Genomic DNA, 20,845 nt, shown 5'->3' with positions numbered 1-20,845 from the left:
CATGCACGGAAATTCTTGCCCTATCGTAACTGTTTACGAAAATAGCGCGGAATAACGCCGAATGCATTCCTCATGATGACCCTAACGTGGCACCCCATCATCTCGTGTTACCCTTCATGCTTTCAACATACATAAGGAAACTAGAGGAGTTTGGCTGCGTTGTGGAGAGTTTCTAAACTGATATCCAAAAGTGACTGACGCCCTCTACATTTAAACTCATCTGTCACAGTGATGGAATAGATGATGACTCTGCGTTCTCTTTCGACTGATTCCTCATATTGCTCTCATGTGCCGGCCGCGGTGGTCTCGCGGTTCTAGGCGCGCAGTCCGGAACCGTGCGACTGCTACGGTCGCAGGTTCGAATCCTGCCTCGGGCATGGATGTGTGTGATGTCCTTAGGTTAGTTCGGTTTAAGTAGTTCTAAGTTCTAGGGGCCTGATGACCACAGCAGTTGAGTCCCATAGTGCTCAGAGCCATTTGAACCATTTTTTGCACTCATGTACGCGGTCACTGTTTTGCTGCTAGCAACTCCCAGAAGGTGTCACCCATCCACAAAACTCATCCCCCAACTCAAACAAGCGCTGTCAGTCAGTCATTATGTGGTAACCAACAGCGGATAAATGCATAGATGAGATGGAAAAGACACTGTCGATGTACTGTAATAATAAGCAACACAGTTGATAGCGCGAACAATTTAAGCAATTTTACAGTAACTTCAACATCGGCCAATTATGTGACACCATGTTTCCCCAATTTCAGTATCATAGCTAAACCACCTCTTCTCTACTTTGCGATAATCATTACGAATACAGATAGATGACTGCTCAGTACGTCCATTCAGTCTTAATTCTCGAGCATATAAATCATCAAATTATACCAGACAGCGCTCTACATATTTCTAACACCTCGAACACAGTGTTTAATTTACGATCTATCTCTATGCGTATGAGAGTCACAGAGCATTTTCGCTATCTTAGGGTAAAATTAAAGAGTGAAAAACCCTCTTCACAATGCCACTGACCAACGCGCCCTGCAGCACCGTTACCGAATTAATCTGCAACCGATCAGAAGAAGACCGCTACACTCCACGTCTCGTGAATGAAGGGAGCTTTCCGAGTCCTCACCCATCTAAGTGCACGAGATTTCTGGAGATGCGCCCATGTCGAGGACCTTAGCACTCCTTATCGATGTATAGTAACAGTTTCCAAAGTGTCGTGATGTAATAGCAGACGGTTAAGAAGGACAAGAAACGAATGGTTTTTATCCGCAAAGGAGCTCCAGACAGATGGAGTTCGACGCATTTTTACGTAAAATCAACCAAGCTATCAACTCTAAAGTATTGTTCTAGAGTCTAGGATCGGTACCTGGAAGGTATTGATAAGAGAGAACATAAACACATGCACTCCTAAGGCTACAACGTTCTGCACTTAAAGCGGGCTATAATGTTAGATCGCTTGCGTTTCCGACCTATCAATCGTATGGAATGTAACGCTGTTAATATTCCAATGTAAGAAATATATTTCAAGCGCAGGACATACTTCCTTCTTCTCGGTTTCTCTACGATAAACTATGTTATCGAACCGTAAAACGAAAAAGCTACTTCCTTAAAACATTGGCTCTGTGTGATACGAGTACAACATAGCTTTCTGGAGATGTATAGCGCCCACTGTTCACATCCGATCACGGTTCGGAAATTATACAATGCCTCCTTCAGCCCTATATAAAATGATCGTTAGTAACGACGAATACCTCTTACAAGGAAACAGATAAACGCATAGCAGCAACGTCCGACATGTGAAGATTACAAGTCATTCCATCACTAACTCTGTAAATAGCAAACCTGTCAGGCAAATGTGTACACGGGAATTGCAGTGCCTCACAAGCACCTATCGCTAACTTAGTTATGATGCTGAAGTCTTGATTTTACACCCAAGAAGCGACAGGGGGGGGGGGGGGGGGGATGGAATACATCACATAAATCAAAGTTCGTCTAGAATGCATCATCAGTCAACAGTTAAATCGTACTTCGTTACAGCTCGATCTCAATCGATCACTCCGTCTACTCTCTGTTGTCCTTTAATGCAGATGCAAGTAAGTTCAGAGGCAGATGGTTCTCTGTCACCCTGAAAAGCGTCAAATACAGTAGTCAACTCGCGTGTATAATGATACCTCAATAGACATTCAGTATAATGCTGCCTCCACGGAAAAAAAGTTGACTGCCTCCTGATTCCCTTCGTTTCGATGTTGACGTTTTCTCGGATTCCTCTTGTTGCCGCATGCTTGTTCCCATGTACAAATTGTTCAACGCGAACCCGAAGATACGCAAGTACTTCCTCGATTTCCCCACTTTTCGATGTATATTCGGCCAATTTACACCTATTCCCTCGTCATTTTTCGCAATTCTATCGATTTTATGTCATATCTATCCATGCGATCGTGACATAAACTCTCGTTCTGTGTTCTAAAATTACTTGTAAATGTAGCACTGCTGCCAACACCGATCCCAAATGCACTGATCGGAAGGCGTTATATAGCACAATAGATGACCTTAATTCTGATTGCAAAGGGTGTTTTGAAATGAGATTTTAGATCTAAGATGGATGAAAATGAAGGTATTACGCTGAGCTAAATTTGGAGCTATATGTACGGTACTCCACTTGGTGCATTTCACTATATTTATAATTTTTATGATGCACTACACTGTTTGATTAGCGTACTGCACTAGGTTCTTTTTATTTTATGAGGCTTAATAATGCACTTGAGAAAACTTTAGATCAATGTACTTATTCTTGGGTGGTCAAAGTTTCATTGTGTTTTTGAAATGTTGACGACAAATGGAATGGTAGCTGACAGTTGAGGTGCAAACATAGGCCAGTCAATGTACCCCCAAATCCGTGCTACATTTTTTCCATTACTTCCTCCGCATTTTAGAAGATGTATTGTACTAATTGGTGTGTAATCCTTTCATACAAATTCCTATGTTCACTAACAAAAATAATCACACATGTTAAAAAACACTCGTGATAATCACATTTGATTCTGAAAATCGGTCGACGCATACCCGGTTTGCGTACTTAAAGTGTCCATGAGGACTCTGCAAATAACTTTCCAAGAAGGAGTTATCACATTAAGCGTGTAGTACTTTGTATTCATTTTGATATTTGTCCAGCCCGGTAAAATTGGCCCATCGGCGGTTCGGGACAAAGGTAGGACGTGTAAATCACCAACCGTAAAATAATGAACGTATCTGATATGGTATATGAAGTTCTCACCGTGTAAGCCTCACAATCCCTTCCTGGAAATTTATTTGCAATCCCAAAGTTTTCTCTGCCTTTTCTTTTCGTGCCTTTTTGAAAATATTAATAATCGCAATTTACTGCGCAATATTTCGGTTTTTTGCAGTGTAAGTAGCGTGAAAATTGAAAATAAGGGAAAAAAGTTTTCAAATATGGATTAGATCGCACGGCCCTCGGATTACCGTTCTGTTTTCTATCCGCTCAGTCAACCGCTGCCTGCAGACTATACTACAGAAATGGTTCATGCCTCGCCAGATTGGCGCCAAAAGTGCTGTTTGTCGGGTTCCGTACACCAACCGGAAAAAATAGAATCATTTCAGAATCACTTTGTTGACTGTCTATCTGTCTGTTTGTTAAGACCCATTTTTCTCAGGAACTGCTATAGGTATCAAGTTGAAACTTATGTCAAATACTAAGGTCTATGGTGCCTTGTCGGTGTAAAAGTTGAAGCTTTTAATACTGCTATCAAAAAATACAGCCATTTACTTCACCTATTTTGATACCCACAAACTCACTGCTCAAAACCTACGCATAAATTATCTATATACGTTACAAGCTGGGTACCCGGCTTTGTCCGGGTGTGTATTTATTCCATTCTTCTATTACTCCGCCTCCTCCTCCACGTCACTCTGTGCATCTCCTCCTCTTCCCTGTCTCTTTGTCCATCTCTTCCTTCCTTTTCATTATATGTGTGGAAGGTTCGTCCGTTCCAGGAATAGGAGAATCTCTACTATTTTTACCTATTATCGATGTCAATACTATTAAGATATCGGTTCCGGGTATTCCAAGACTTTCGAGAATGCTTTAGTTTCCGTTTGAAATCGGGTAACAAAGGGCAATGTTTTTTACCTGTGAAATAATTAAAAATTTAACAATTTTTCCCTTTACTTGTACTGTGAAACCTCGCTTCTCGCCACATTTCATGGTTCTACCAAACGGAAAGTACCATAAAGTTTTGTTGAGTGAGTGTGCAAGTATAAAAAATGGCCGTATCTTTTGATTGCATAACTCAGAAGCTTAACTTTCGTACACCATCAAAGGACTATATACTTTAGCATGTGACATAAATTTCAACTTCGTACGTCTACCCTTTCCTGAGAAAAAGGGTTTGTAACAAACAGACCGACAGACGGACGGACGGGCAAAATAATGATCCTATATGGGTCTAGTTTTTACCGACTGTGTTACAGAACCGTTAAAAGTTCATCCATATCCGTCCAGAATCTTCAGTGTGAATGAGTAACAAATATCGTAACTCGATGAAGGAAGAGATTAAGCAATTTCTGATTCGATGCAGAGCAAATTTTATAATATCTGTACGCGTAACGTTATCTGCCCTCGCGTTTGTGCCTATTACCAGCGGACACGGTAGCATATCATAACCAAATCCTGCCTTGCTAAGGGCGTACCGCGTTCTAGATGTAAAAGGGCGACGTCTCTCTGTCGGACAGCATTTGGATGACACCGTCGTTGTTAATATTCAAGTATCTTAGAAGCTACAAGACACGCGTTCCAAATCCGTCCAGCCGTTTCAGTGTGAAGGAGCAACAAACAAACTCACACACTTTCACATTTGTAATGTATAATTGTGAGATACGGCTCTACTGCACTTAGATGTGGTACACACATTTAATATTTGTTCTTAAACCATTTCAATTAAAAGTAAACATTAGTGTTTTGCCATTGCAACACTATTTTCAATAATCGACCCCCCCCCCCTCCCCTCTCACACAACACAGGTCATGTTGTTCGTGATACTCCTACCACTGTATAAAAATTTGTAACTGTACGAATTTTTTTTCCAGGTCGACCTTGTTTGGTCTTTGTTGACTGGCGTATTTTTTCATTCACTGTCACACACTGTGCAACTCGATGGCTTGTTAAACATAGTTTGTATTATTTTGGAATGTCTGGTGCTATATGTTTCTCGGATAAGTTGTGTAGAATACAGGATAATACAGGCTGTGCAGGGTGAGTGATTGATGACGTTACAAACTTTCGTGGATGGTGGAGAAGGGTAACTATCAATTTGAGGTAAAAGGCGCTGACCTGAAAAAGACCGAGTGGAAAGTTATAAGTGAAAATCGCTGTGATAGCTCTGTTGCTAATATTGTAGGATAAGTAATTGCGATGACCACTTTGGTGTAGAGGTTGACATAATAACACAACTAATCCAATGGTGATGGCGTACTTTGTACTGACATGAGCAGTACTGGTGGAGAATGTGTGTACTGTAGTAGATAGCAGTCTGTGTTTAAAGTTGAAGTACTAACGTCGATCACTCCTAACCAAATGGAGTTGCAGCCAGTCAACTGGAGCTGTAGCCAGTGACGGAAACTGCAAACATGATTTTCGTGTATGGGCAAGCAAATGGAAGCAGCAGAGAAGTGGAAAGGTCGTGCAGGACCAGTTACCTGCCTAGAAGACATCAGACGCAAACTATCTTTCCAAGCCTGTTCCAACGATTAAGTGAAATAGGGCAAGTGGTAACACAGTACGATGACCGAGATGATCGACTAATTACATCGACTTCCCGCTTATAAGATGCAATGCTTGCTTTAGTGGATGAGGTGCCTGGAATCAGCACTCGATTTGTTGCACGTGAGATGAATGTTTTGCAGAATACCCTATGACGAGTATTATGGGAAATGCAGCTGCATCCCCCAACATCCACAGAAAGTTCGTGCTTTGCTGCTGACTTCAGACCTTGTGTGGTGTTCAGCCAATAGTTCTTGTAGCGCCTTACAGCCAATTCTCACATTCCTGGGTACGTACTTTTCGCGGATGAAACATCTTGCACCAGAGACGGAATGCACAACAGTCTTTATAGTCATGTTTGGGACAGCCCCAGGATACAGTTGTGAAGTTCCATCAGCACAGATTATCCGTCAACGTGTCGGCAGGTATAGTCAACGATTATATACTCGTATTGGCCCATTCCTTCTTCCTCCCCAATTAAAAGCACCAGTGTAGCCAGTATCTATCAGAAGCATGCTACCCAGGTGCCTGGAACATATCCCAGTTGTTTGTTATTCGCCAACGGATGTGGTTCAAACGTGATGCAGTCTCATCACACTTTGGACTGAGGGTTTGTGAACAACTGGATCACACATTCCCTCAAAAGTAAATAATCAGAGGAGGTTCTGTTTCATGGCCAGAACGTTCACTTGATCTCACCCCACTTGATTTCTTCTTGTGGGGCGACGTGAAAAGTCTTGGGTACGAGACGCCTGTCGAGACTGAAGAGGATATCCTGGGGACAATTACCTCTGCCTGTGACGCTGTCCAAACAACACTGTCAATATTAGAACCAGTGTGACCCAACTTTGTGCAACCATTCCATGCCGTCATTGACTCTGGGGGACGCCATTTTGAACAACTGTAGTAAATGTAACAGATTTGGAAACTTGTGCAGGTAAATGGAATTCATTATTACTGTAGCGTAGATACGACATTCGGTCTCTCTGATATTAAGTTCCGTATGCCTTCATTGGTCCATCAACGTAATGAATTATCTGTGGGTATTTGGGGGGGGGGGGGGGTATTCAGCGAGAATTCTGTACGTGGTGATCAGCGTTCGGAAGATGAGGCCACTAGTTGAGCGCTGCGCGAGGCTAAGCCAGAACATGACTTGGTCGACATTGTCGTTTTCCGACTAGGGTCTCTTAGCTGAAATTGATACGTTTACCTTACTCCATCATCCCTGAAAGTCTGTAGCATTATCAGGGAAGCACCCTCTATATTTCTCAAGATACAGTTTAATTAAATGTATACTATATTCATTTGGGATATAGATATCAAAAACATTTTCTTCTGGGGGGCTGTATGTGACTGAGTCTGATGTAATTCCAATAATATCCTTGTTCTCACACTGCCATCTTTCAAGTCCGTTAATTTTTTGTAATTTGATTTGTTTTAGTTGCTCTTGTACATTCCGGCTCCTGCATTAACCTTTAATCATTCACGTTAGATAATACATGTACATTTAACAAGCGTTGACATGTCACACGAATATGCTTGTTGCCACAAGCCATTGGTACTGTCACGAATGCCGGCTAGTGGCAGAGATTGTTTACATTATAACACGGAGCAGTGCCTGAGACAGTTTGGGCACTGATATTGTAACGGAACGATTATAAGTAATCCCACAGACCTGATGATGGGGTAATCTGAAAAGTACCACCAGAAGTTATAAATAAAGGGAAAAAATCTTAGCGACCAGGACAAGTGTGTCATCATTAGTGCCAATACGGTCGCACATGTCCTCAAAGATTTCTTGTTTAAGGTAGTGAAATAAATGGATGGAGATTTAAAATCAGCGCGGAAAAATCTATGAACTCTCGCGAACAATGAAAATTACTTCATTTTTCTTTTCATATTCACCAATCCTGGTGTCACGAAATAATTTGCTTCAGGCCCGTTCTTGAAAAATAATAGCTGATGTCCTGTTTTCACTATAGAAGAATACAATATGACCAAAGGGAATTACTATTTGGAATGATGAGTGGCAGCTTGCTCTAAATGTAGAACAATGTAAGTACCAGAGTGAGTCAAATGAAAACCTTAAATTTGTAATAACAAATCGAAATTTCGCGCCGTTAGCCTGTAAGTTGGTAAGCGTGCTACAAAAAGCGTGCAGAATGGCCTGTAGCTTGCAGCATAGTGCAGATGCACACATACCGTCGCAGTATCAGTAAGAAGATGGCCGCCTCACTTCCGTCTTGCGCCAGGGAACAACAGCATTATGTTATTCGGTTTTTGCGTTATGAAGGTGTGAAACCTATTGAAATTCATCGACGGATGAATGCATATTTGTCACAGCAGCAAGTCTACGAATGGAGTAGAAAGTTCGCAAATGGTGTGACTTCAGTGGAAGATGCTCCTCGTCTAGGTCAGGCACAACGAGTTGTGACTCCACAGAATATTGCAGCAGTTGAAGCCATATTGAAGGAAAATCGCTAAGTGACACTGAATGACATTGCAGCATGTTTACAGATTAGTCATGGGTCAGCACACCACATTGTGCATGGTGTGCTTCAGTTTCACAAACTGTCTGCAAGATGGGTGCCACGGCAGCTGACTCCTGAAATGAGAGAACGACATGTTGACGCATGTGAAGAACTTCTTATGCACTTTGAACGAGAAGGTGATGGCTTCCTTTCAAGAATCGTTACTGGGGACGAAACATAGATTCACTTCCACCAACCGGAAACGAAGAGAGCGAACAAGGAATAGCGCCGTTCCTCATCACCAAAACCAAAGAAGTTTCGAACAGAACCATCAGCAGGGAAAGTTATGCTGACTCTCTTTTGGGACCAGAAAGGCGTCATTTTGGAGCATTACGTGCCTAGAGGGACCACTGTCACCAGTGCATCATACACAGATCTCCTAAAAAGTTATCTGCGACCTGCAATCAAATCAAGGCGACGTGGATTGCTGTCAGCAGGTGTCCTTTTACAACATGACAATGAAAGGCCCCACGCTGCCCGTACAACAGTTGCAACAATCACAGACCTGCATTTTGAGTGTCTTCCTCATCCACCTTTCCCACCAGACCTTGCCCCGAGTGATTTCCATATGTTTGCACCACTCAAAGACGCAATGGGAGGAAAGAAGTTCCGTTCTGATGAAGAGGTACGCCATGTGGTGCGTGAGTGGTTCCGCGGACTACCAAAAGAATTTTTTTTGTAAAGGAATTTACGCCCTTTGTAAGTGCTGGAGGACTTGTATTGAGCGTGGGAGAGATTATGTTGAAAAGTGGTACTGCTTTGTGCCACTTCTGCACAATGAATAATATTTTTAAAAAATATTTAAGGTTTTCATTTGACTCACCCTCTTATATGCAGATGAGTAGGAAATACAATCTTGTAATGTTCGAAAAGGTACTAGAGGCATGATGCTTGCATAACGTTGCAAAACGACATCGAACGAGCACGTAAGACTAGCAGTAAGAAAGACGAATGCTCGACTTGGGTTTTTGGGAGAATTCTAAGAAATGATAGCTAATCCTTAAAAGAGACCGCGTGCAGAACACTTTCACGACCCATTCCAGAGTGCTGCTCAAGGCTCTGGGATTCTCATCAGATCGCTGTAAACGAAAAGCAATTCAGAGGCCAGTTGCTAGATTCGTTACTGTTGGGCTCGATCAACACGTGAGTTTTACCCAAATGGGATCTCCTAGAAGGAATAAGACGTTCATTTCGCAAAACGCTATTAAAAAGGTTTCGGGAAGCGGCATTTGTAGCTTACAGAAGAACGAGCCGACCGCCACATCTCGCCCAAGGACTACAAAGACGAGATAAGGGAAATCAGGAATCATACGGAAGCATGTAGACAATGGTCTTTGCCTAGCTCCATTTGCGAATGAAACAGGAAAGGTTCAAATGGCTCTGAGCACTATGGGACTCAACTGCTGAGGTCATTAGTCCCCTAGAACTTAGAACTAGTTAAACCTAACTAACCTAAGGACATCACAAACATCCATGCCCGAGGCAGGATTCGAACCTGCGACCGTAGCGGTCTTGCGGTTCCAGACTGCAGCGCCTTTAACCGCACGGCCACTTCGGCCGGCAACAGGAAAGGAAACGGCTAGCAGTGTACAAGGTAACCTCCGCCAACACCGTATGGTGGCCAGTGGAATACGTTTGTAAATGTAGATACAGAAGAACAACTATTAGTAAGTCTCTATAAGAGCTTATATTTCTATAATTTAATCGTTGTCTTCACTATACAAGACATATTTTGGAAGAAGTAATATGTTTCCCTACTGTTCTTGGAACGTACACTCTCGAAATTCCAGCAGTAAACTCCTACATGATGCACAACGCCTATTTTGTAGCGTCTGCCACTGTAGTTTGTTGAGCATCTCCGTAACGCTCTTGCACGGAGTAAATGACCCCGGGACAAAACGCGCCGCTCTATTTTGGATCTTATATTAATACCATACAGTTGATCTTCCTGAGACGTACTGAGTCTCACCTTTGACTGCAATAATGATGTAGGCTGAAGCAATGAATTAAAATTCGAATCCGGATCTCTTGCTTGCCAAGCACATGCGCTATTCGTTGCGCCACACTGGCACTCCAGATACCAGACCTGCACGGACTTTCCTAGTACGTTTCCCTTCCCGATTCAAATTCTAATTCACGCCTCAGCCATACGTCTCAGGAATATCAACTGTATATGATTAATATATCTCCTACATCTGAGGTACAGGCAGGATTAACCCCATTTCACTGTTGCTAAGGAGCTATTCCAACGTCGGAGAGCCTCAGCAATACAGATGAGAATTTAGAAGGGGAACAGTAGTAGGCTGAGGAGTGAACTGGAATTTACATCTGGGGAGGCAAACGTACTGGGGTAGTCCGTGCTGGTGTTGTGGCTGGAGTGCCGGTGTGTCGCGACGTGTGTCGTATCTGGCTAGCAAGCAGGATACCTGCGTTCGAAACTCATTGCTTCGGCCTACATCTTTATCGTATATAAAGACGAGACTCTATTAATCCAGCGTTGTAATGTACAGTGGGGGCCGTTACTGAATGGATTTATTAGTATTAAAAGTTGATTTTTATTTTTCACTGTATGTTCGGCAGTGCCTTCTGCCTGACGGTTAGCTGCAGCGTCGCAGTCACGTTGCACGGTGTAACCACTTTGAAACTCACGTGTTGAACCATCAGCAGCTAAATTCACGTGTTGCTGACGAGGTAACGCTACCGAACTGCGCGTCTTCGATTTGGCCGACCAATAGGGAGGCTTGGAGGGGTGGGACCGCGGCCAGCCGGTGGGAGCGGACAAGCCGTCCGGTGTCTTCTGCTGGCAGCTTCCGACCCGACCAGACGCTCTCCTCTCCCGCCCTCTTGGGCAGCGGCCCATTCAGTCTCGGCGGTTTCTCTAGGCCTGCCTTTCCTTTTTACGGCATTAAACATTCATGCAGTTAAAACTATGTTTGATTCTTCAGTTCAACGGGTGCCTACTGCTTTCCCATCCTGGCCAACCCCGACGCATTAACAGTAAGAATCCCATGCTGATAAGCAGTGCTCAAGATCCCATCAAACAAGTGTTTTATAAGCCACATTTTTAGTCGACAGACTAAATTTCCTTAAGACCTTCCCAATGAAGCTCAGCTAGGCAGCCGCTTTTTCTACAACTTGTTTCATGTGCCCATTCCACTTTAGTTCGCTCCCAGTTGGTACTCCTAGGTATTTTACAGTAGTTGCTGTTTGCAATGGTTTTTCGCCGTTAGTGGCATCGAACAGTTGTGAATCTCTTTGTTTATGCTTGATGTGTTCCATTTATTTACTTTCTGGGCCAACCACCATTAGCGTAGTGGAGAGGCTGTGGATCTCTTCCCACATTCACGCTCAGTACGTTACGTTTATTTCTGTTCAGTGTCGACTGTCAGTCCCTGCACCTGTCGCCGACCGTCTGCAGGTTGCAACATTATGTGATTGCCTTATCATTTTAAATCATTCACTAATCGAACAGTCGCTCGGCAACAGCTACAGTTAGCAAATAATGTTGCGAGAATGTAAAAGGTGAACGACCTGTGACGTAACGTGCTTATTGTCGAAGCGCCGTCAGAGATGCAGTGAGTTACTGACTTTGAAAACCGCGGCGCGAAAAACGGACAGAAGAAGAACACTTTTACACATTTTTTGATGTACGAGACATTCTCGATTAACAGTTACTCAGTTACTCATTTTTTTCTTCTCTTGTCTCTTGTAACTTGTGTCGGACGCGCATGTCTTGCCGCCGTATTATTATTGTTAAAAATAATATTATTTTTGTGTAAAGTAAAAGTGCAATACTAAAAGAGCAATACTGCATAGCAGTAGATTTATTGTGCGACGTGTATGTGAAAACGTCAAAGGAATTATTTTCATTACGAGAAGAGAAGTGCCAGTCAAAACGGCATTCATGTTAAATCCTTCATTGCCGTGTAAGTTCATCTATTAATTGCCATAAATTCAGAGTTAAATGGAACTATGTATGGACTTTTTATTTAGAGTAGAATCTGTCTCACTCCTTCATGAAGTTATTTAATTTTCTTTATGTTTCTGCCAAATAGGGAGTTCACAGTCACGAATTCTTTCGTCGAAATCGGACGGAAGTTGCATGCGGCGAAATATTTTCCCCGCGCCATATTCTACTGGTAAATGCATGATAAACTACGGTCTCTTAGGAAATTCATGTTGAGCTATCCAAAAATAATTATATTTTGAATAGGCATTTACTCTCCTCTGCAATGCAACTTCCGACTAATCAGACGATCCAGCAAGAAACAGCCGAACACGGTCGGCGTTGGCAAATATATTTCCACTGCTGATTACAGCTATATGTTACAGCACAAAAGTAAACATATTGTTATAATTAGCGACTACGAACGGGGACATTTATAACTATTTGTTTATGCATACACATTACGTAAACATATCGTTACAAGGTCCTCCTGCACTTCGCTACACTCTCCTGGCGTTGCAACCTTCCTACAGATACGCTTGGGACTGTTTGAAATAAAACCAGAAAATCTGTTTGTTAAAAAAATTAATTTATTAAATATAAATGTTATGGCACTCATGCAGAGGGCGGCACTGGAATGTTGGGGCTGACCGCTACGAAGCCGTTGGCGTCGGCCTTGTAGTTCAGGTGGACGGGGATCCCCTCTGGGCTGGTGTAGCTGTAGCTGCCCTTCTTCACCAGCACGTAGTCCGTGCCGTCATGGTTGGGCTGCAGCTCGCCTTGCTCCGTCACCGTGATGCCGTTGGAGGTCTGATAGCTGTAACGGAACACGTTTACTCGGAAAAATGTTTGGATGATCACGTCTTGCAAATATTAGAGGACGCTGCGTTTGTATTGGACAGTTTATACGTCAGATATAGGACCAATATTGCGATCTAGTCGATATTCGGTTAGTCGTACTACGTCCTCCAATGTTATCCCTTCTTCCACCTCTACTACTCCCGAAACGAAACACGCAGTTTGGTCGATTTTTGTCCGTTACTTAAGCTATCGAAGCTTGCTTTGTTTACGAAAACTGGCAACGATTTCATTATCATCTTTGTAACTTAACACTATAAAAGGCATTTAACGTAAATATTACTTGAAAAAGAGTTCCTTCCACTTTATTCTGACAGTACGCTACTTCCGGGAGATCTTCTTGGAAAAGAAAGAGACAGCGACATACGGGGGTTCTGTTTTGAAGCTGTTTTTAAATAAGCAACTGATACAAAGGATGAAAATTGTATAATGCACTGCTGCTTTAAGACAGTTCCAAACAATCGTTGCCATGTGTTATTGCACTGGGAGGGCCCTCATATCCCAGATATAAGTTTGCTCATTTCATAAATAGATATCGTAGTATAGATATTCTTTCAAAGCTAGACACTTCAGTTAATTAACGTTATTGTGAGGGAGTGGTTTGCTAATCTGTTAATATCTCATCGTAGGGCCGGCCGAAGTGACCGAGCGGTTCTGGGCGCTGCAGTCTGGAACCGCGCAACTGCTACGGTCGCAGGTTCGAATCCTGCCTTGGGCATGGATGTGTGTGCTGTCCTTGGGTTAGTTAGTTTTAAGTAGTTCTAAGTTCTAGGGGACTGATGACCTCAGAAGTTAAGTCCCATAGTCCTCAGAGTCATTTTTTTTCTCATCGTAGGAAGCTGCATAGAAGGGATTGAAAGTGACTGATTTTACGAATCTGTTCACCTGTGACATAAGTGTTAGAAGATTCCGTTTTAAGTAATAAATATCTGAAGTTTAAAATTATTCACATATTCAGTATTATACGCTCGATTTGGACTGGCGGCTGTGTTGTTACCTGGCTACAAATAATTACAATTGCTAAACGAATCTCTGAGCCCTCGGTAGCTTAAGGTCCATCGTAAATCCTGTACACAATTTATCAAAGAACTTCGCTAAAAAGAAATTTTATTTTGTACAACAGAACAAGTGTCTTAAAGTTGTTGATCGATAAACGACGATGACGTTTTAGTAAACAGTGATGGACTGCACACAACAATACCGGACGTCGACACTGGCTTGTGACGTAATTGTGGTGTCACCGCCAGACACCACACTTGCTAGGTGGTAGCCTTTAAATCGGCCGCGGTCCGTTAGTATACGTCGGACCCGCGTGTCGCCACTATCAGTGATTGCAGACCGAGCGCTGCCACACGGCAGGTCTAGAGAGACTTCCTAGCACTCGCCCCAGTTGTACAGCCGACCTTGCTAGTGATGGTTCACTGACAAATTACGCTCTCATTTGCCGAGACGATAGTTAGCATAGCCTTCAGCTACGTCATTTGCTACGACCTAGCAAGGCGCCATTACCAGTTACTATTGATGCTGTAAAACATGTACCGTCAAGAGCGATGTTCACCAATTATGGATTAAAGTTAAGTATTCCAGCAGCTACGTACGTTTTTTGCTAGTCTAATTTCCTTGACCTTTTCCAGACCTCACGCCAGCCTGCGTGAGCTAAAACGCGTACCTTTCGGCTTCCTCTCATAGTGGGTTGGCTCTCTTGCCAATCCACAACAGTAATGATGTCGTTATGTCTGACGCCATATGTGAACCAAAAAAGTTAGACAATTACACTACTTTTGCTTCTATATTTTATTTTTGAAAATAGGCGTCAGACTACTCTGTAGCCTAGCCTAAGGTCTAGGTTAGATTAGAAAGTCATTGGTAGAGAGTTGGCAGAGCCAATGTATGTGTATACAAAAAGTTGTGGTGACACACTGATATGTAAGTAGCCCTAGGTTTAGGTTAAGCCGAAAAGTGACAGTTTGGTTGTGAGCTGGCGAAGCCAACGCATGCGATGAAATGAAATGATCACATGGCAATGTTGACCGGGAGGCCCCATGCGGGGAAGTTCGGCCGCCGTATTGCAAGTCGTTTGTAGTTGACGCCACTTCGGTGACTTGCGAGTCAATGATGATGAAGAACACACAACACCCAGTCATCACGAGGCAGAGAGAATCCCTGACCCCCGCCGGGAATCGAACCCGGGACCCCGTGCGCCAGAAGCGAGAACGCTACCTCAAGACCACGAGCTGCGGACAACGCATGCGATGTCATCAGAATACTTGAAATTCTTATTTTGGCGTGTATCTCACGCAAACTGGATTTCGATGAGTGGTTCGTCTTTTTATGAAATCCTAGTATCGGCATGTTCAATACTTCATTAAATAATTTTCTAATAGAATAAAGCGCTATTTCGACTTGCTTTGAAACAAGCACACCGTCGCTGTGAACAAAAGGGATAAGAGCAGCCGCAGTTTGGAGTCGACGAAGTACTTACACGAGCGAGTACTGGCCAAACTCGTCGCGAATCTCGTTGCGGAAGAGAGTGTCGATGGGAAGCGGCAGGAAGGGCGCGTCGGCGTGGCACAGGGCGACGGCAGCGGCGAGCAGCGTGCACACCTGTGGCAACACACAAACGCGTCACATGACGTCAGTCAAGTTACCTTAATATCCGCTGGCCTCACCGAGCCGCGTCTCATCCAAACTTCGCAGACCTACAAGGGGAATACACAGAAGAATCCGACAGCACAGGGAGCGCCTTTCGGCATGCATTGCACAATAATTTGCGAAGTGTAGAGGATGTTTTCAAGGTGATACAAACTTATAAACTTAATGGAACCTTAGTCTGAAAACGATGCGTTGAAATTTAAAAAAGAACATTACAAAATGAAATATACCGTTGGTTTACTGAACATAAAAACGCAAGCAACACAGTTTAGTTAAAATTTTATTTAGCTGCCGAACTTGCACAATATACTTACTAAACAACATTTCTGCGACGTAGTATCCCATAGCTTCTATGCATGCATGAAATCGTTGCACAATGTCTCTAATACCCGTTCGAACAACGCCACTTATTTGAATAAAATCTTTTTGAGCATTAGGTGGTGAGAGTTTGAAACTAAACACCTTTTAAAACTGACGTTTCGACCCTCTTTGCAATAGTCCTTTTCAAGTCCCCAGAAAGTCTGTTTCAACAGCGGTTTCCACTCAAATATACGCCGCCTAATGCTCAAAAGGATTTGATTCAAATTGAGTTATGAAGTCAATTCAGCGTGTCGTTGACGATAAGGTCATTATGGCTGCAGCCCGAGCTCAGATTGGACAGAGATGAGGAAAATAATTGCTTGAGGAAATATTATTCATTGACGATTGAGGCAGCTGACAAAATCCTCAGATTCTTGAGCATTGCCATCCGTCTGGGCACCTTAAAGGAAATAGGAAATACATAACAAAGAACTGCTCATTTGGCCACGAACGCCAGCACGAAAGCGTCACATAGATGCTAAATTGACTCCCCTGGCAGATGCTAATAGAAACGCGTTATGGATCGTAGTGAGGCGGTAGTTAAATTTCCGAGGTTCCAGGAAGACCGTACCAACAAATTACTCCATACCACACATTGACAAATATATTATAATGGCCGGCCGATGTGACCGAGCGGTTCTAGGTGCTTCAGTCCGGAACCGCGCTGCTGCTAAGGTCGCTGGCTAGAATCCTGCCTCGGGCATGGCAGTGTGTGATTTCCTTAGGTTCGTTAGGTTTAAGTAGTTCTGAATCTAGGGGACTGATGACCTCAGATGTAAAGTCCCATAGTACTTAGAGCCATTTGAATCATATTATAATGTTGCTATCCCAGGGCACGGAAACCGGACCCGGTTGAAACTTGCCTATTTCACAGCTTCCGGATGGTAAGAAAAATTTTACTCTCAATTTTCATATAAACAGTGATCGAAATTAAAAATCTAAAATGACGTAATCTCTTGATTAAGAGCTATAGTCTCATGTGAATGATTCAACACAGTAAGACAAGTATTACACTTGTGTATATGTGTAGAGGCAACGCAATGAGCGAGGTGGCGCAGTGGTTAGTACACTGGCCTCGCATTCGGGAGGACGACTGTTCTAACGGCCATCGGTCATTTAGATTTTGGTTTTTTTGTGGTTTCCCTAAATCGCTCCACACAAATGCCGCGATGGTTCCTTTGAAAGCGCATGGCCAATCTCCTTCCCCATCCTTGACACGGTCTGAAATTGTACTCCGTTTCTAATGACCTCGACATCGACGCCGTTAAATCCTTCCTTCCTTCCTTTGAGGCAGCCTAAAGCACTGTGCGTAAAATACCCAGACTACATTCATCTAGCATTTGAAAATGAGGGCTCTTAGTGACTTGGAACAAACTTAATACATATTTTAAAAGCCTTGGGAAACTTTTTCTCGCTGACGCTCTCCCCTCGCCCCACTTCTCACACGAAATTATGAGAGGATAAAACTTTATCGCTTACTACAGTTTTGCTGTTCACGCAGTAAAACTTCTGCAACAGGCATCACTTTTTAACTCATTACTTCTTTACTATTACATATATTCTTAACGCATTTTGCAGACGTTGCCCATATATACCACTGGATGTACCTGCAAAATTATATCATCCTTCGAGACATGGTTTAGAAGATATGACGTGATAAAAACTGATATGCGTACAAAACAAGCTTTTACAGTCGGAACTGTGTACATATCTTGAAGCTAATACCCACACCATACTCATCCAATATTTGAGAATGAAAGCACTTATTGATTTGCAACAAACTTTAGACATAATTCCAAACCTTCACGAAACTTTTCTCGCACACACCACCCACAAAATGATGAAATAAGTTAACCGCTTATTACATTTTCGCTGTTAATACAATACAACGGCTGCATCAGGCAGTATTTCTTCTTTACTACAGTTAGTAGTTTAATTTATTTCTTATTTGCTACTAACTGCAAGCACAATACATTTTGCAGACAGTGTTCACACACAGCACTGAATGTACCTGCAAATATACGTCATTATGCGAGACATGGTTCAGGGAATATGACGTCATAAACATTGGGACGCGTGAGAAACCAGCTCTTGCTTAGTACAGAGCTCAAATTAAGCAGCCTATACTCATCCAGTGTCTGATAATTGGAGCATTTAGCGACTTCCAACGAATCTTAAACATAGTTTCAAACCTTTTCTAAACTTTTTCTCACTTATATACTTAATGTCAAACATTTAACATACTACCTCACTTGTAAAGCATTCAGAAGCTTGAAGCTGTTTTATGCGTGGGAGTTCTGTGTTTACCCGTTTCTCACTAAATAAAATGACGGTAAAGCCGATATGCCAGTCGGGTGAGATGCGCTTTGTGCCAGAAACCCACGAAATAAATATTATATTCAATATTCTTTTACTTGTGTAACAAATTATTATGGAAACGAGCCAGCGGTTCTGTGAGGTGTGAGGCCTATGCCAGCCACAATAAAGGGAAAACACATTCAAAACAATGCCGTCCCTGTGTAGCTAGGCTCAATCGCGACGATTGGCGGAAATCAAGCTATCTGGGCAAGGGCGCATAGCCAGTGATGATAAAAAAGAGGAAGTCCTGAGATGCCGAAAGAGTTCGTAAAGCATCAAAAATTTCAGGTTTGTAATGGAGCACCTGAAAACCAACAGTTTTAAACAGAGGAGAACAAATTGGTTACATTACTTAGCTCCCTGTGTGAACGGTACTCACCAGTGTGACCTTCATTGTCGCTGGGTGGTTGCGGAGCTGTTGTCGTGAAGAGCCCTGGAGAGGTTGTGGTGGACATTGAGAAGCGACGCCGCGCTTATATACTGGCTGCGCTGCGCTGCGTTGCGTTACACCACGCCACAGACTTTCCCGCCTACTGTTGGCTCACCCCGGGGGGATGCGTGACGGCCAGGTGATACTCAACAAAACAGGAACGTCTGCCGGCCTCTAACATTTTTACGGCTGAGCGGTACCTACTGTTGCCCGATAGTGGTAAAAATAAAATAAAAATAAAATTTAAAAACATTGTCCTACAGATGTGCTGCTTTTATAATTAGACCAGTTTTTTATTCGCGGCGTCGTCCGTTTACATGTATTTCACGTACGAAGGGCTACGGGAAAGAAGCAAGTAAGTGAGCTTTCATGAAAATCGAGAGAAACCGATTTCAGTGTTTGAACCGTGATTGTATCAATATATAAGAACAAAAATACTTTTTACCTCATAAATTAAATAACACTGGTACATCGAATGTGGAAATAGCGTTATTGGCAACCGGAATGTTCCCAGTATGAAGTGATTTCCCAGAATGCAGTCAAATTTCACTCTGTAAGGGTAAAGAAACAGGCAAGCCAAGCGAAACACGCAATAATTGCATAATAATCACGACAAAACGAATTTCTGGTTGTGATAATACAGCAATGGCAATCATATCACGTATACGGTATTTAGCTGTGGGGCAGCAGATTGAAGAACTTCACAGCACCAGGACGGAACAGCTTGATCATGCTTTACAAACCTTTATACTTTAGCATGGAAACTGAAAGGAAATGTTGAATAAAGAACGGAATCGTCCGAGTTGCTTTATAGCGAACAGAAGAAAACTGCTAAGATATTGTGCACTAGACAAGTAAGGAATTCTGAAGATAAACATACCACTATAAGTAGATATTGATGGTTCAGACAGCCCATCCATTGATTGAAATTTTCATGGTGTGCATATGGTGCCATTTTGTATTCCTCCGTGATAGCACCTTTGATATTTCAGTGTATGGCACGAGCTGAGTCCAGATGATATTATTTTCAAAGGCTGAGTTATGAAAGTGCATTTTGCAGCGTACTTCAGGTCAAACAGAGTTTTCCATTTCTTGATTAACACTGACCGGAGTCAAAGGTGATGGCTTGCATTTGGATGCTTTTATCATTTCCTTGAAATCAGGTATTTCCATTGACAGGAACAGGGAATTAATTTTGATCTTCTTCAGGCCACTAATTTGATTGAGAGTTACATAATCTCAAAATATACCCTATGTTCCAGGGAGACTGGAAAAATCATTCGAAGCAAAAACGTCCTATAAACATGAACATCAATGTACGTACCTTAAGATATATCAGAATCCGTTCATCTTCGCTACTGTGAAACACATCTCTACTACTGAACACGTGCTCATAGTTCTTAAGATAATTTTAGAGCCATGTTTTAGTCGCTATTGTCTCCTAGCAAAATATGGAAAGGTGAGCTTGCAACAGAAGAGAACTATTTTACAGTTTCAAAGATGTGGAAACATAACACACACACACACACACACACACATACACACACATACATACACATACACACACCTAGGGGTGAACGTCATCAGGGCTGTCACCAATAAACCTAGCGACTAAGGCTGGGAACCCCACCTGCCAGAAGACCGTCCGCCTCGTGCAAGTCTCTCTCTCTCTCTCTCTCTCTTTTTTAAGTTGAGACCACTTCGGCGACTTGCGTGTCGATGAGGATGAAATGATGATAAAGACAACACAACGGCCAGTCCCCAACGGGAGAAAATCTCCGACCAGGTTCGGGAATCGAACTCGACACCCTCTCAAGCTCATCGTTGAATATTTAACTCAGCTTTTTTATTAGAGAGAGCAGTCAGCCCTCTGAGTGAACACGCTGAGCTACCGTGCCGGCTCCACTCAGCTATGGAGTCGGACTAATACAGTGGT

The 20,845-nt window shown here is 42.8% G+C and overlaps 1 protein-coding gene across 1 annotated transcript; it reads right to left on the bottom strand.

The window, feature by feature from the left end:
• Nucleotides 1–12,819: 12,819 nt before the first annotated feature.
• On the bottom strand, nucleotides 12,820–18,937 carry LOC126455632 (larval cuticle protein LCP-22-like). The gene is made up of 3 exons (XM_050091398.1): nucleotides 18,859–18,937; nucleotides 15,592–15,713; nucleotides 12,820–13,068 (listed from the first exon to the last, which is right to left on the bottom strand). The coding sequence occupies exons 1-3, from the start codon at nucleotides 18,871–18,873 to the stop codon at nucleotides 12,867–12,869; spliced, it is 339 nt and encodes a 112-aa protein (XP_049947355.1). The 5' UTR covers nucleotides 18,874–18,937; the 3' UTR covers nucleotides 12,820–12,866.
• Nucleotides 18,938–20,845: the final 1,908 nt, after the last annotated feature.

This window comes from Schistocerca serialis, chromosome 2 (assembly GCF_023864345.2).
Source record: "Schistocerca serialis cubense isolate TAMUIC-IGC-003099 chromosome 2, iqSchSeri2.2, whole genome shotgun sequence".
NCBI lineage: Eukaryota > Metazoa > Arthropoda > Insecta > Orthoptera > Acrididae > Schistocerca > Schistocerca serialis.
Note: the sequence above shows the minus strand (reverse complement) of the source record. Positions and strands in the feature narration are given on the sequence as shown.